Genomic DNA, 15,696 nt, shown 5'->3' with positions numbered 1-15,696 from the left:
GTGCATTATGAACCTCGCGGTTAAATGCTAACTTTGGTTTGGCTTTATCAAAACATGTTGTGTAAGGTGTCATCCGCTTTGGAATACTACCCCCGCCAGTTCTGGCGACGGGGGCAGCATTCCACCCTTCTAGAGGGAGAAGACATGTTGTTTCTACTAATCCCGGTTAAAGTTAACCAGAGCCTCAGCATCACAAAATGGATGCTGCTGCCACAGACACAAGTCTGACCTCCTGCTGCTGGGAGTCCTTCCAGTGAGGGAGGCTTGGACAATAGGTTTCCCGTTTTGGGAGGTGCTAGCACCACCCCAGACAGGCCATAGTGTATTGGGGCAGGGAGGGCTGAATGAAATGAGAGACTGCCTGGGGCACACAAGGTGTCCCATGCATAGTCCAGTTCAAACCGGTGCTGGGGCACTCCAGCCCCAGCTCTGGCGCGAAACTGGACAAAGGGAAAGGGGTGTAACCACCCCCTTCCTGGGTCCCACCCAGAGGAGGGACCTAGCAGGTAATCCAGCCCCTAAATTTGGTATATAGGTAGGAGCTGAGTCCCAAGACTTTAGATTTATCCTGACTAAAACTCTGAAACAAAACTCTGGACCTTCGTCGATCTACTTTGCAAGAAGACGACTGAAGAATCTCCCTTGTGGTCAAGGAGTGACCACCCTGCACAAGCAGGCACCATCAAGCGATCAACGGTTTGCTTTGTCGACGCTCCCGCCAGAGCCCGAGGACAGAGCCTGACAAGACCCGGACTTCCAGACTTCCAACAGCCCGATCCACAGTCACAGCAGAGCTGAGACCTGTGGAGGCGACGAGAGACGTGGGACCAGCCATCTTGGAAAGCCAGCGAATTGCTTTCTGTGCAACTTCTGAGGCACCCTCGAAGTTGTGCATAGGGGATTGAGAAGCCCCAGCCCCGAGCACCAATTGCACCGAAGATCAGCCCTCCACACCCCACGAGTTCTGCGTGGGGCCCTTCTGCATTTTCCTGCTCGACGCGTCTGTCCGGTCACTTGCCCGTTAGCTAGTGTCCTCTGTGGCGACGAAACCTTTGATTTACAACGCTGGTCTGGTTGCTCCAGACTGGCCCCTGCTTCCCTGAAAAGGAGAAGCCCATCAGACCTTGCTGGTCTGATTAAGAAGCCATCTTCGATTCCTGTGTGGGTTGCCTTTGCCAAGGCTTGTTGACTCCAATCCGGAAGCCGACACCGCCGACAGCGAGAGCCTTCGTGGGACAGTCCGTATCCAGCGCCTGGTCGTCGTCGAGACCCCCTGGTCCACGTGGTTGCAGAGACAAGCTTCACGACATCACCTGATTGCTTCGCGACATCGCCTGGTTCCTTCCTGGTTCCATCCTGGTCACTGGCTAGTGACACAGACTCTGTCCCCTCTGCTTTCAGGTACTCTTCATCCTCGATCCAACCGGACACTTCTCTCCTGCAGCATCTTTCTCCAAGGCTCCATAAGAATCAGCGCTGAAACCCGACACACTTTGACACCTATGCACCCGCTTCCTGTGGGTGAGGTAACGCGAGTTTTTCGGTACTCCTATGGGTATTGACTATCCTAGTGTCCTAGTTTCAAGTATCTTTTCCCTAGTCCATCCGGAAGTGTCCTAAAAGAACTAGTTTCCATTTCTTTCGTTCCCATTCTAACTCTATGGTAACTCGCGTACGTGTAAAGACACTGCACGCGCATCCCGTGGGCCTCCTGCTCCCTATCCTTTGGTAGTACAGTGTAGCCCCAGCGATTCTCCAGGCCCTAGGCCTTTCCTTTGTTCGTGACGTGGTTCTTATACCACTATTTTAGTATATGGTTCGAAGTGCCCCTAGGGCATTACTGTATTTTGTGCAACTTATTGTATGTTTATTAAGTATCTTGTTATGTGCTTGTGTCTCTGACCTCATAAAGAGTTCAGAGAATTAATTTAGTAATAAATACACATATATTTTATATATATCCTGTGTGGTGTCCTTTCATTTGGTATTAAAGGGATTGCATATGGTAAAACAGCTGGCTTCACATGCCCTCTTGAGTTTAGCCTAAGACTGCTTTGTCCATGCTACCACTAGGATAGCTGGTCTATAAGGTTGACTTTACAACCATCACCATAAGGGTTGTTTGGACTGATGCAAGGTGCTCACTAGAATAGTGAACATCATATACCAGGCCAACTTCTCACAGTCCTAATTTGGACGATCCAGAAATATTAAGTTTCCTTAGTATTGATCTTGCTGGATGGCCTGCTCCTCTAATATTATGTGGAGATTTTAACATTCATCTAGAGGGACAATATGATATAATTAACGATTCAGCATATCTAGGCAGGAAAATCAAGGTTTATAAAGCTCTGAGGATTGGTTAGGGAATTTGGTTTATTGGATGCCGGTTATACTAAAGGTATGGGTACCCCTGGATATACGTTTTTTTCCGCCCCCCCACCAGAAATTTATCCGGTTAGATAATTTTTTTATAACTGCTAGAGTGTTTAAAGATTTCAACTATTATATTTATCCCAAAATAATATCGGATCACAATCCTATTATAGTAGAGCTAGCGGTTGAATCAAGAGGTGCCCCTACACGAAATGTATGGACGTTTGAACGTAAATTATTAGCAGATACATGTTATATAGAACATATGGGAAGATGGATTAAGGATTTCTTAGAATGTAATCGTGGATCTACTTCACCATAAATGGTTTGGGATGCTTTCAAGTCGGGGGTACGTGGAGAGACGTTGTCATATTCAATAAATAATCAAAGGAAATCACATGATCATATAGCAGCTCAGTTTAAGATATTGCAGGAATGTGAACTTAAGCTTATAACAGCTATTAGGCTTTCTCAAAACACGGAAAAGATAATGACAGATATAGCAATTTATAAATCAAGGCTATATGAGAATTTCGCAAGGAAATTAGCGGGGCAGAAAGCAGTTCACCGGACGTAAGTCTATGAGGTGGAAGAGAACACAGGTCGAATTCTAGCTAATAAAAATTTGTCAAAAGGAGGCTATCAATTGTATAAATAGTATCCAGGACGAGGCAGGACAAAGCTTTGAAAAACCAGATGAGATGTTGGAGGTCTTTAGGCAATATTATAGTAAATTATATAGGGATGAAATAACTAATTATTCATCAGACTGCTTTCTGAATTTTAATGATAACGGAACCATGTCTAAGCTAACATCGGACCAGTTCACATCTCTTGAGAAAGATATAACTTGGGAAGAAATGGAAGCTGCAATTCTCCCTCTCGCACTAGGAAAGGCCATGGGACCTGATGGTATCCCATTAGAATTATTTAGGATATTCCGACATTAATTGAAGCAAGATCTTCTGCTGACATTTTTAGAGGCACAGAAAGGTAGGGCACCTGAGTCATGGAGGCACTCAATAATCAAGGCCTTTCTGAAGAAAGATAAGCTAGCCTCCTTACCGGCCTCCTATAGAGCAATATCTTTAATGCTGATAGTAAGATTTACTCGAAGATTTTAGCCTCTAGGATATCAGGTATAATCCCACCCATTGTCTCTAATATCCAGCACGGATTCATACCTAACCGTGATACTACAGATCATATTAGACGCCTTATTGCTCTTATGGACTGGGCTCAGGCGACCAAGACGGCTATGGGAATTACCCTGTTGGATGCCGAGAAGGCATTAGACAGGGTAGCATGGCCGTATCTTTGGGATGTGATGTATCAGAAAGGCTTTGGTCCAAAGATGATTTTGGCATTAAAAGCTCTATATGTCTCTCCAACAGCATCTATTAAATTAGCATGGCAGGAATCCGCTTCTTTTTCGATTTTTCGTGGAACACGGCAAGGTTGTCAGTGTTCCCCGTTATTATTTGCCCTTTTTATTGATACATTCTTAAATAAATTGAATAGTGCTGATAATATTGAAACAGTTCAAGTTTCTCGGATGAATTATAGAGCATTTGCGTACACAGATGATATAGTAGTAGTAACTACAGATATCCAGAGAGCAATCCCAACAATCGAAGATTTTAGCAATTCAGTTTGGATCTTTCTCAGGATATAAATTGAATATATCAAAAACACAAACATTATACCTAGCCCAAGATTCTTCCCCTCCTCCACAAATAACAGTGACAGAGGCTACATATCTAGGTATTAAAATTGCATTACCACTATCTAGTATTCCGGAATTAAATTTGACTGCGGTTTTGAAAAAGGTAAATTCAATGTTGGAAAGAATAGATCATTTTCATTTTTCATTATTAGGGCGGGTCAATGTTTTACAAATGTAGGTTCTTCCCAAGTTTTTATATATGTTCCGCGCTATACCGCTTGAATTTCCTTCTAGCTGCTTTAAACAGCTAGATAGAATGTCAGCAAGGTTTTTATGGAGTTATAGGCGGCATATGCGGGCGTATTAAAAAAAAAATGATATTACCTAAGGAAAGGGGAGGCTGGGGCATACCGTATTTTCTGTATTATTATTTGGCCTATGTTCTACAATTTATTTCTCCTTAAGTGATCGGTGAAAGAGCAAGGTTGTTGCTGAGTCACTCGCCATCTATTTATGAGTGTGCATTGGAGCTGGGATGTCGGGGATGCCTGATTAAAATGATAGAGCCTAGCTATTTAAAAAAAAAAACTAGATTTAAGACCTTAAAATCAGCCTATATGGCATGGATATTAATTAAGTGCCATATAGGAATCTCAAAAATCACTGTTTATACACCTTTTGCTACACCAGGTATCCTTCCCCCAATTTGTTATGATCTTGTGATGAATAGATGGCGCATGAAGGGTATCCAATATTTAGGTGATATAATTAATAATGGCTGTCTTCTCCCTTTTTCTGACCTCCAAGAAAAGTTTAATTTACCAGGCACTGATTTCTTTAAGTATTTGCAAATCCATACCTATATTAATAAATTAGGATTCCCAACCGGAGTCGCAGTTAAAGAGAATCCCTCTCATCGACAGTATGTTTAGGAAAACGTTAATTGGAGGATATTATAAAATCCTTATGGCATCGTGTCCGGATGATATAGGAATGTACCGAAGTAGATGGGCAGCAAAGCTAGATCGGGATTCAGTTCATATAGAGGAATCAATCAGACTAGCAAATAAAATTCTAATTACAAGGAGATCACGATCACAACATTATATGGCTTTATTTGAGCTTTATTACACACCTGGTAAGATATCAAAATGGGGGACAACGGTGGGTATAACTTGTAGTAGATGTGGGGAATATGCAGCTGATGTTCTACATATGTTTTTCTCTTGCCCAAAACTGAAAGATTTATTTTTTTCTATTGAACAATTTTTGACTATATTGTTGGGGTCGACGGTGGCTATAACCGGGGAAATGGTACTGATTGGTGTAACGGCAGATATACTTTCCGAAGATAGGAAACATTTTCTGTTCATCTTATGGCGCTAACACGGTCTTGTATTACGCGTGAGTGGATTAGTAATGCTCCCCTCTCTTTTGAGACTTGGCGAGCGGGGTTACTTGCCATGTATAATTTGGAATTGGCTATATATTGAACCAAGGGCCGAGGATAATGGGAATGAAGATTTGGGCACCTGTAATGGACTGGATCAAAGTGTAAAGTACAGAATTGTTTCTTTTTTTATGTATCTTCTTTTCTTTATATCTTGTATATATTTATACACCAATGTATGAAAATATGCTACCTTTCCTGTGTCATATATGCTGCTATCTGCTCTGCTTGTCTTGCAAAAAATGGGATAAATAGCTAATATAAATGTAAAAAAAAAAAGTAGTTTAGTGTGTTCGATGTTCATGAACATTATCATTATCAATTATTAGTCAGTTATAAAACAGATTACCATTTGTCCCCCTGGTCGTGTTCATCTTCTGGATACGCATATAGGAGAACCCTGGACAGTGACGTAATATGCCTTAATGCAACCCAGAAAGCAGCAAAAGTTGCTAAGTGACTTCATAATTCGGATGCACTTTAGTGCAGCAGTTTCAGAGTTTTTTTGCTGTAAGATATTTCTAGGGAGATAAACACTACTTATGAGGCCGACAGTCCTCTTCTCCTGAAAGTATTTTTTTCTTCCATTTACCGTTTAATAACTTTTGTTTTAATTAGGAACCTTTCTGATTCTGATATAACACAATAAACAAAAGAGAAATAATGTCACCAGAATTAGGGCCAATAGTCATAAATGTCATGTGACGTAGAACTGACTTGCAGCCTTGTGGTATCCTTATGTTGTTCTTGCATCTAGCTGCTCAGCCCAGTGTGAGTGTTCTCTTTGGAATCTTACTGTGTGTGTGGAATGTTGGATGCATGAGAGTTGCAGTTAAGGATGGGCTGAGCGGCTAGTAGGCTGCTCCTGATGGGGCTGGTATCTTGACCTTGACTTTGGCTTAATAAACATCTTCTACATGTACCTGATTTGGTCTACGGTGTCTACTTATCTACACCAGAACCTGTGGGACCAGCCCACTACATTTTGGCGACGATGAATCAACGAACCTACAACTTTAAAGGATAAAGTGCATCTGAAGTCTAACAAGTAAGCTAATTTTAATTTGTCAAACAAGTAAGCATATTTTTGGAAGAGATACCAGTAACTGAAAACGTAACAAGATGAAGAAAAATGAAGAAGAAACGCGTTATGTGGTTTGCAACATAAGGAAAAGATCGTTGACATGTTACCAGACCATTAACGACCTGCTTGCCCCATCAGTGTCCATCACAGCGGACAGCCCCCGTGCAGGTGAGACTTGTCTTGGCATTTTAAAAAGAAAATGTAATTTTTAAACCACATATGAAACAGAAAAAATATTTTTTTTTCTAAGCCTCCATGAGAGCCAACCTTAAAACAAGATGTATTTATTCTCATAAGGAAAAGAATTACATTCTATGACTTTTTGTGTCATTAACCATCAGAAAAAGATTTATTTGTGCATTAGTGAGAGACAGTTTTCCGTTTCAAAGACTTTAAATGTCAAGTCAAGCTATGAATGTTCGAAGCTTAACCAAATCGTGCTCTACTGCTTCTGACCCCGTGGAGAGAAAGATTAGAGCACAGCGCTGGCAATTCATTTTCATGTTTCTCAATTTTGAAAACAAATTACACGGAACATGATTGGAGAAACCTTTTAATATTTGAACCACTGTGTGTATTTGAAGGCAAGTTCGAGATTTACTTCGAATTCCCTGTGAAATACTGAAATGCAAATTGCGATGTTGAAAAGGAGTGTATAAAGTACTTTTATCTAAAAGAAAAGCGTTTAAAAAGTACCTTTTCTATCGTGAAGTGAGCGCGAGGTTCCAACTGCCGTTTGTGGAAACATGCTATGTGAAGCTGGGTGGTGACGGTTGGTCCCTGGCCCTACGTTGTATCTGTCACAGAGATCTTCTTCTGGCCACAGCAACTATCGTATGATGACGTCGTGGAATGTTCTTAGTGATTCAGTGAAGCAGCAATGAGTCATCTTTGGAGCAATGACACTGAAATAGGACTGCAGCTAGTAGAAACTGACGATGATTTTGCCGAGAGAATCTAGAGGAAAAGTGTTGAGAAAAAAAAACGTTGTGGCAGCTCGTAGTTTCGTGGTGTATTTGAACCATGCTTTGGATATTTTAACAGCGCATGGAAATTATTTTCACAGCGTGTTTGCTGTTTTGTGGTAATATGGCAGTAAGGAAACCTTTTCTCGCATTGTTTATTGAAGTCAACCATTACATGTAAGTGACTGCCGATTTTTTTGTTGTGAGAGTATTTTCTTCTATTTGGTGCATCTGAGGAAAATTATTCTATTCTTACCACCAGTAACAACTGCCTTTACATGTGAATGACATTAATTTACTTGCCTGTCTGCCTCATTCCGGTGACAGACACACCTGTCATTTTGTCATTTTAAACTAGAACTAAGCAATAGGGCTCTTTGTGTATGTTTTTTTGTTTAATATTTTAGGAAATATTTACAGTGAAATGTTTTTAAGCTCTAACAAACCATAAGGGCTATAGAGATTGTTTTCGTACATTATTTGAAGAAATATTTTTACAGTGTAACGTTTTATTTAACTCGTATTTAAATTTTTGCACACTGTTTATGTTTTCTACTGTTTGCTCGCTTTTCTTTAATATGTTAAATTTAAAGTTGTGGTTAACATAGGGTTGGGTTTATAGTCCCATTTCCTTATTGTGAACTTGGTTTTCCTTTTCTTAAGTTGGGGGAGGGTTTTAAGTCCCATCACCCCATTTTTACAGTAATTATCCTTTGGGATGGGTGTGGGTTCCAAGTCCCATGACCCGTGTTATCATTTGAGATTGGGGTGGGTTCCAAGTCCCATGACCCGTGTTATCCTTTGAGATTGGGGTGGGTTACAAGTCCCATGACCCGTGTTATCTTTTGGGATGGGAGTGGGTTCCAAGTCCCATTTTTCCCTTGTTCACACGCTACTTTTGGGTGTGGGTTCTGAGTCCCATGTTCCCTAGTTAACGATTTTCGTTTTGTTGTGGGTTATTAGTCCCACTACCTCATGAAGTTTGTAATCCCTGTCTTGGGATTTTATCATTTTAGTGAGGGGGTTCTGTCCCACCTTTGTTGTGACTTTTGGGTTTTAGTCCAACAGTGTTTCCTTGCTAGAGGTGTGGTGTTTTTATTTTATTTTAGCCACATTCTTCTAATGCTAGTTGTTTTTTCCTTGATTTGTTTGGGGTCTTGTTGTCCCCTCAAGTTTACTATTATTAAGTGCTTTTGTGAGCCATTAATGTATGCCTTTCTATTTTCAATTTGTTTATTATTGAAGGAGGAGGATGGTGTCAGTTTATTTATTTATTTTCGCTTTCTCCCTTCTTTATTAATTTGGATTTCTGTTTCCCTCTCGTGATTTTTTTTTTTTTTTTTAAACCTTTATTGAAATACTCGTATCAGTACAAGCGCAGGCCTACAACCACAGGGGCCTGCCGCAAAATCAGGAGAGTCAACAAGGAGCAGCATAAATGCGTACGGCAAAGCAAATACAGGATAGACGTGGAAGAAAGTTGCTACACAGTAAGCGCCAGGATAATAAAGGTTTCATTTTATGATTTATAGAGGAGGAGCAGCCATATCTACCAGAGCGTCATGCAGCATATACAGAAAAATAAACGGGGGAGGGGGGGAACAGGAGGGATATATCCCCCCACGCAATCAGGTAACCACCGTAGGGTCAAAGCCCAAAGACATCCTACGCCCACCAGAGGGGTCAAAAATACAGGATAAGTCATAACAAACAATAGAATAGGACGCCACACAGACAGCCCACCCGCCCCAAAAAGGAAGAAAGTGCAGACACGTGCGAAACGAAGGAAAAAGAACAAAAGGACATAGCCCACCCCCTAGGAAGAAAGCAAAAGGGACCATAGAACAAAACAAGCTAAAATAACAAACACCCCCCCCCACCCTACATCACTGTAATGGCTATGGCCTACCCCACTAAACAGCGTGCCTGTCGCCCCAGAGTCACCCGAAATATAGAAGAAAGAGAAAGGGAGAAATAACGGAGAAAGAAAAAGGAGAAAAAGAGAGGAGGAGAGAGAGGAGAGCGAGGAGAAGAGCCGGCGATCGAAATACACAACACCTCCCCACCCGCAACAAACATTCAATAATCGAGGTCAAAAAAGGATATCAAGAATAGCCCACACAGAGGATGAAGACAGGAATTGTCCAAACAATGAGGTCCGGAGACGCCATTAACAAAACGAAAGTCCCGCAGAGACCCAGACACGATCACCCCTGTCCACTTCTATGAAGAACAGAACTGCCAGACCTCGGCATGGCCAAGAAACAGTATGACACAGCGGGCTCATACCAGACAGGGAAAGCAAGTGGAATCGTCGCGGAACACCGTCCCGGCCACCAAGAAGCAACCAGGAAAACTCGGCAGCAGGCAGAATGCAAAAGCACACCAAATATCCACGTGGCCAAGTTCAAAACCTGGGACGTCCAGCACAAAACAAAGAAATCAGGATGTAGAAAATACTGCAGCATTGGCACCGGGTCCACTTGATCCCTTAGAATCGAACACCCATCAGGAGAGCCCAGCACAGCAGCCGAAGGAGTCTCAACGATGTCAACTCGGGGAGACGAACCAGCGTCACAAAATGGCGGAGCAACCATGGCGGAGATCCGCAACTCCAAGTTCCGACATTTAAAGGACAGGTCGAGCCGCAGAGAAGACAGGGCAAGGAAGACAGCACTCCGTGTAGGAGCCGCCCAAAGCAATCGAGGGCCGGGGAGAACAAATGCAGCAACGTCCCTGTCTCCAGGAGGAAGACACTCCGAGGGGCCATCCGCCATCTTGGGCACCTCGCACATCGCCACTGTCTCGTCCGCCTCCAAGTTCACCATGAATGCCAGAGGCCACAGGAGACACAGCCGATCCGCGGCGGACGGCGCCCGGCGGAGAAAGGAGAGTCACCAGAAGAACGGGCGTGCTCCCCACAACTCTCGGGGAGCTCCGCACCGGATCCCAGGCGGGACAAGCAACAGGAGCGGGCGCCTCACCCGAGGGGTGCCGGACAACGCGGCCTCTCTCTCCAGTCCGGCAGGCAATCAGGCATGTGGGGCGGCCCACTATCGGGGGTGGTTCCGCTCCGATGTTTCCGGCTCGCGGCTCTCAGGCTCCCACCATCGGGTCTCACCACCGGACCCGGACCGCCGGCACTCCGAACATTCCCGGGCAGACACTGCACTCGAGGCCCCGACGTCAGGGCCGGGAAGATCGGCAAGACGACAAGGGCAGAACGCAGGAACCACTGCACGCCGGAGCCCCGGAAACAGACGGTAAGTGAAGGCTCTTCCCTGGTAATCGAATTCAAAACTCCCCGAACAGGATTAAAGTCAGGATAGGCGGCGGGGAGGAAGGGATCTAGGAGCGAGGCGTTTATGCGACCGTTCCGATCGCCATCTTGGCTCCTCCCTCGTGATGTTTTTTCTTATTCATCCCTGGGTCACAGATTTCTTGGAAGATTGTATATTCTTGTTGTGTATAGTTTTCTTTTGCTTAGTCTTTTGTTCTTTTGTTTTTAATTATTAAAGGGAGAGGATAATGTGGTATCCTCATGTTGTATGTTGTTCTTGCATCTAGCTGCTCAGCCCAGTGTGAGTGTTCTCTTTGGAATCTTACTGTGTGTGTGGAATGTTGGATGCATGAGAGTTACAGTTAAGGTTGGGCTGAGCGGCTAGTAGGCTGCTCCTGATGGGGCTGTTATCTTGACCATGACTTTGGCTTAATAAATTATAATTTTTTATTTTATAAATAAATATATATATATATATATATATATATATATATATATATATATATATATATATATATATATATAAAAAACTTAATAAACATCTTCTACATGTACCTGATTTGGTCTACGGTGTCTACTTATCTACACCAGAACCTGTGGGACTAGCCAACTCGTCGCCAACTTTGTTAAGAAAGCTCCGACAACCTTCAGGTGTATGACGTTGCTTTATTAAGTCACACCAACACACGCGCTCCGGGGAGCGGAGCGCTAGACCTGTCGAGCCTGCCACCAGCTGTCATCTGTCAACATTCCAGAGACAGCTGGTGACGTGGGCACAGGGCATACGGTGTCCTGAGAGGGACATTAGTAATCACAACAAGGTTATATTTTTCTTTCTAAATCCACCCTCTCGTTTGCATTGTCTTTACTTCTAAACGCTTGTCTCCGTTAGCTTATGCCATCTATCAGCTTGAGTTGGAACTTCATTCACATCTCTTCAGCAGTCATCATTTCGCTGATAGAGTTCCATCATAAATCTGCCCTTTATCTTTTATTATCTAATCTAGGTGGTGGTCTTGCCGAGTTAAATCAGCCCTTTCAATGTGTCTTAAAAAATGTAATGGGGGGAGGGGGAGAGAAAAACTGCCCTGGAATGTTGAAGCAGTGTAGGAAGAGTAGTATATCTCTCCCATAGCCTCATGACAAATTTAGAAAAGTTGATGGGAACGGTTTTCCATCAAACAGTCAAAGCTTTCAACGTATATGTTGATAATAGAAAAGTATCAGAAGCTGCTAGCAAGAACACTGTGAACTAGGAAGCCCAACTTTACCCGGAAGAGATGTCCAGTTCGGGGTGGGGTCATAGTAAAACCACCCACAAGAACAAACCGTGTTTTATGCAGTGGTCTGTTGGAAGTGTGGCTGCCCTTCTTTGATCTCTGGGGGATAGTTAGTTAATTTACATAATTTCTCTGGCAGCAGCACCTATGGGAGGAGGGCAGTCATGAAGATACAGAAATGTTTAGGTCTGGCTTGACAGTGCATTTGTCACTCAAACCTTTACCCTACACCAATATTACTCTGCAGTTTTCCCATCTACTTGTTAGGCATCATATTTGCCATACAACATTACTTTAAATCCAGACCTATGGGTATCACCAATACTTGATTTCTTTCGTGCTAAGCATATCATGAGTGCATGTGTTTTCAAGCTATTGAAAAGAGACTGAGATTTCATTATCAGTCTGACCAATGAACAATTGTAACCATTTCCTTTTATCACATTATCTGAATTTCTATTCACCCTTCCAACACTAGGGCGCTCTCTCATTCCGCACGTTCCCTTGGAGCAACCTCTCCCTTTCTGTCATTTTGTCCCTTGCGGTAAGGAATCTACTGTTGCGTTAATTATGATGGAATAAAACCTTTGTTTTTCAAAATAATTTGGTTGTTGCACTTCAGTAGACCGATTGTATCAGTTACTGTGAGCCAACAGTGTATGTGCTCAGGAAATTATTTTTTAAGTAATTATTGTAGGTTGTGATTTGTATCCTCTAACAAAATTAGGTCTAGGACCATTGTATTTGTATTTTGTACCTACAAAATGATACACACACGGGAAGCTGTCTTGAAAGTATTTTTTTTTTATTTGAGCCATTCTCCACAGCATCGTTGTGCAGAGAGGATAAAAACCATTGTTCTATTATGTTATTCAGGGGCATCCAATGGCATGTTTAACACTTTATTCTAGCTTTTTATGGGCAGGTGGGGTGGGTCTTAGTTTCTCTTTCTAATTCTCCACCCAAAACCGGTTTCATTCACTTTAGTTTAGGGAGTGTCCTCTGTTGTGGGGTCCTGCTCTGGTTTTACATAGGAGGGTCGGTCGGCAGGTAAAATCACCTGTCAACCTAAACAAACACATCTTTCACTAACGTCCAGTCAAACATACTTTTACAGACACTACCCACACTATTGTGGTGGAGATCTACTTTGGGGGTATCCATGATGTGTGTTAAAATGTCAACCTCCTCCAGTGAATTCAAAAACAGTTGGGCTGGTGGTTTAAACCAGAAAACAGGCTAGTGAAAGAAGACTGTGCATGGCCATTCAGTTTTCCCAGTTCATTCTTCAAATGTTGAACCGTACATGTCTGACATCAATGCTGTACACATGTTCTGTGACATTTAATGTCTTGTGATATAGCCATTTCCTGACCTGTGTATTAGTAACTATTCACTGCCTGCCTCCAGGACCTGTAGGAATGCTGCGAGCCCCTTGCCTTCTATGACCTCACTTCTCTATCCTCTTGTAATAGTAATAACCTCATAGCCTGAGGCGCTTTTTTAATTTTTATTATCTTGATTTTATATTTTTTTATTTTGTTTAAGGTCTCCTGCTGTGTGTGTGTGTATGTGTGTATATATATATATATATATATATATATATATATATATATACATACATATATGGGAAAACATGTTGAAAACTAACGTCTTTTGCATAAAGGGTGTTCGATAACTATTATTCGGTACTGTGTTTATATAAGATTGCAGTTATATGTGAATATGATTTTCTGTGTCACTTTAAAAATGTTCCATTCTTTTGTTTCTCTTCACTTTAGAGATGGCATCAGACGTCCCGAATCTGGGTGGCACCATGGCCTCTGGAAGTAATGGGTCAAGCACCCAAGCGGGTGGAGCCCTTGTCCAAAGAGCGAACAAAAGACGCCCTATGTGAGTGAAAATGGGTGGAACAATGCTAAGTTTCTTCAAATGTTTCCTACATGGCCCTGTTGGGCTGAGGCTTCCCAGATGATCCTGTTGAGCATTGCGTAGTTACATCTCCCTTTAGGTATCACCTGATTGCATGTGACTGACTCAGAGGTTTTACAGAGGTGTGTAAAGCAACGTATTCCTAATACATGCCTTGCATCTCTTCAGACAGTAGTGCTGGTTGGCGTCTCTGTAAAGAAATCCATCCTGAATTTTTGGATTGAAGGCTTTTAATGCATTCTAGCAGACAGTAGGGAGCCAGTTCGCCTATAAAATGCCATAAATGTCAGTGTGATGCTGGTGCCTATTATAGATGGACTGTAGGTACAGTGTAGCTCTGATGCTCTCTAAAAGATCTTTTTCTGACTGTGCAAAGGTGACAAACTACCTGTTAGTGCAGCACTAGAGCTCTTTGGATAAACCCCTCTCTGACCGTACTGGCGGCAGGCACATTTGGTGACTGTTGCAGGCTGTGGAAGCATGAGCACCTCATTTTCAAGGTGTACGTTTTTCTGTTCGTGCCTGCTAGGTGTCCTTCAAAAGGAACCCTTGTAGGCAATTCAGATTCAACTACCGCTTAAGGGTTTATAACACACTGGGGTGGCTAGATTAGGACCTATTAATGAGGCACAGAATGTTTGCACCAAATATAGTTTATTCCAGCTGCTCAGGATTTGCTCAGTGGAATTAGCATCTCCTCTTTCCAGAACCGAGTGAAATGGTTATGTATAGTCAAATAAAGGTATGGGGACACTTGTGCTTCTGGTTAGGTGACCTGTTAATATTCTGGCGATGCTGTTCTTCTGCAAAGCATTAGTTGTTCTGCTGCCAGGATTTGTGTATGACGAGCTGGGGAGTCAGTTAACACACAGGTAGTTGAATTCTTACATGCCAGACTGGTGCACATTGCTCTCATGATGTGCAAGGGGTCGGGGGGAGCTTTTGGAAGGATGTGGTAACAGGTAGCTTTGTCTGGAGGCAGTTGCATCTTCTGCAAGTTTCCTGCATGTTGGGTTTCTCATGCCAGTGGACAGAAAATTGAAGTTGTGTGTAGGGAGTAGATTTTTCTTGTTTAGAAATTAGAGCGCAATATTCATGTGCAACCGCCTACGACAATGTCATGGAAAGGAGCAGGGATTCATTTTGGGCATGGGTTTGGTGGGTGGTTGTTCATGACGTCAGATAATTGACATTCCTTGTCAGGGGTCGCGGGCACATTGCAAGCTGCTTGTCCCGAGAGCAGAAAGGTTTTTATTAATGTTTGTTCTCGTTTATTTTGCAGTCTCGATTTTGATGATGACGACGATGATAACAGTAAATTCCTCCGGTAAGTGGTTAATTTATCTGAACCCAAAGTACAAGCTGTTTTATGGATTTGTGCACATCTGTACTGAATGTCCTGAGCCAGTCTTGATGCACTTATGGAGGTCTGCAGGGTATCATGAGTCATACAGAGGACCCGACATAAAGTATTTTTAGATTCACTTGGAGCATGTGGATGGTACAGTTTTCCATGTTCTCTATTGCTTTTAAGGTACTTTACATTCTACAAAATCGAACACAACATTTTATTTAAAACTGCTCCTCTTTACTTAATGTCTTGCCTTAAAGAATGTAAGGTGAACGAGGGTTCAAATCGATTAATAGTCCATATCAGTCAATG

General features: G+C 42.6%; 1 protein-coding gene across 1 annotated transcript in view; it reads left to right on the top strand.

The window, feature by feature from the left end:
- Window positions 1-15,696, top strand: part of ARNT (aryl hydrocarbon receptor nuclear translocator) — a 222,103-nt gene that overhangs the window by 24,815 nt on the left and 181,592 nt on the right. The window contains exons 2-3 of the mRNA XM_078670040.1: window positions 13,883-13,994; window positions 15,316-15,360. Coding sequence (XP_078526166.1) covers window positions 13,883-13,994; window positions 15,316-15,360 — 157 coding nt within the window. The remainder of the gene's footprint in view (window positions 1-13,882; window positions 13,995-15,315; window positions 15,361-15,696) is intronic.

This window comes from Lissotriton helveticus, chromosome 12 (assembly GCF_964261635.1).
Source record: "Lissotriton helveticus chromosome 12, aLisHel1.1, whole genome shotgun sequence".
NCBI lineage: Eukaryota > Metazoa > Chordata > Amphibia > Caudata > Salamandridae > Lissotriton > Lissotriton helveticus.
Note: the sequence above shows the minus strand (reverse complement) of the source record. Positions and strands in the feature narration are given on the sequence as shown.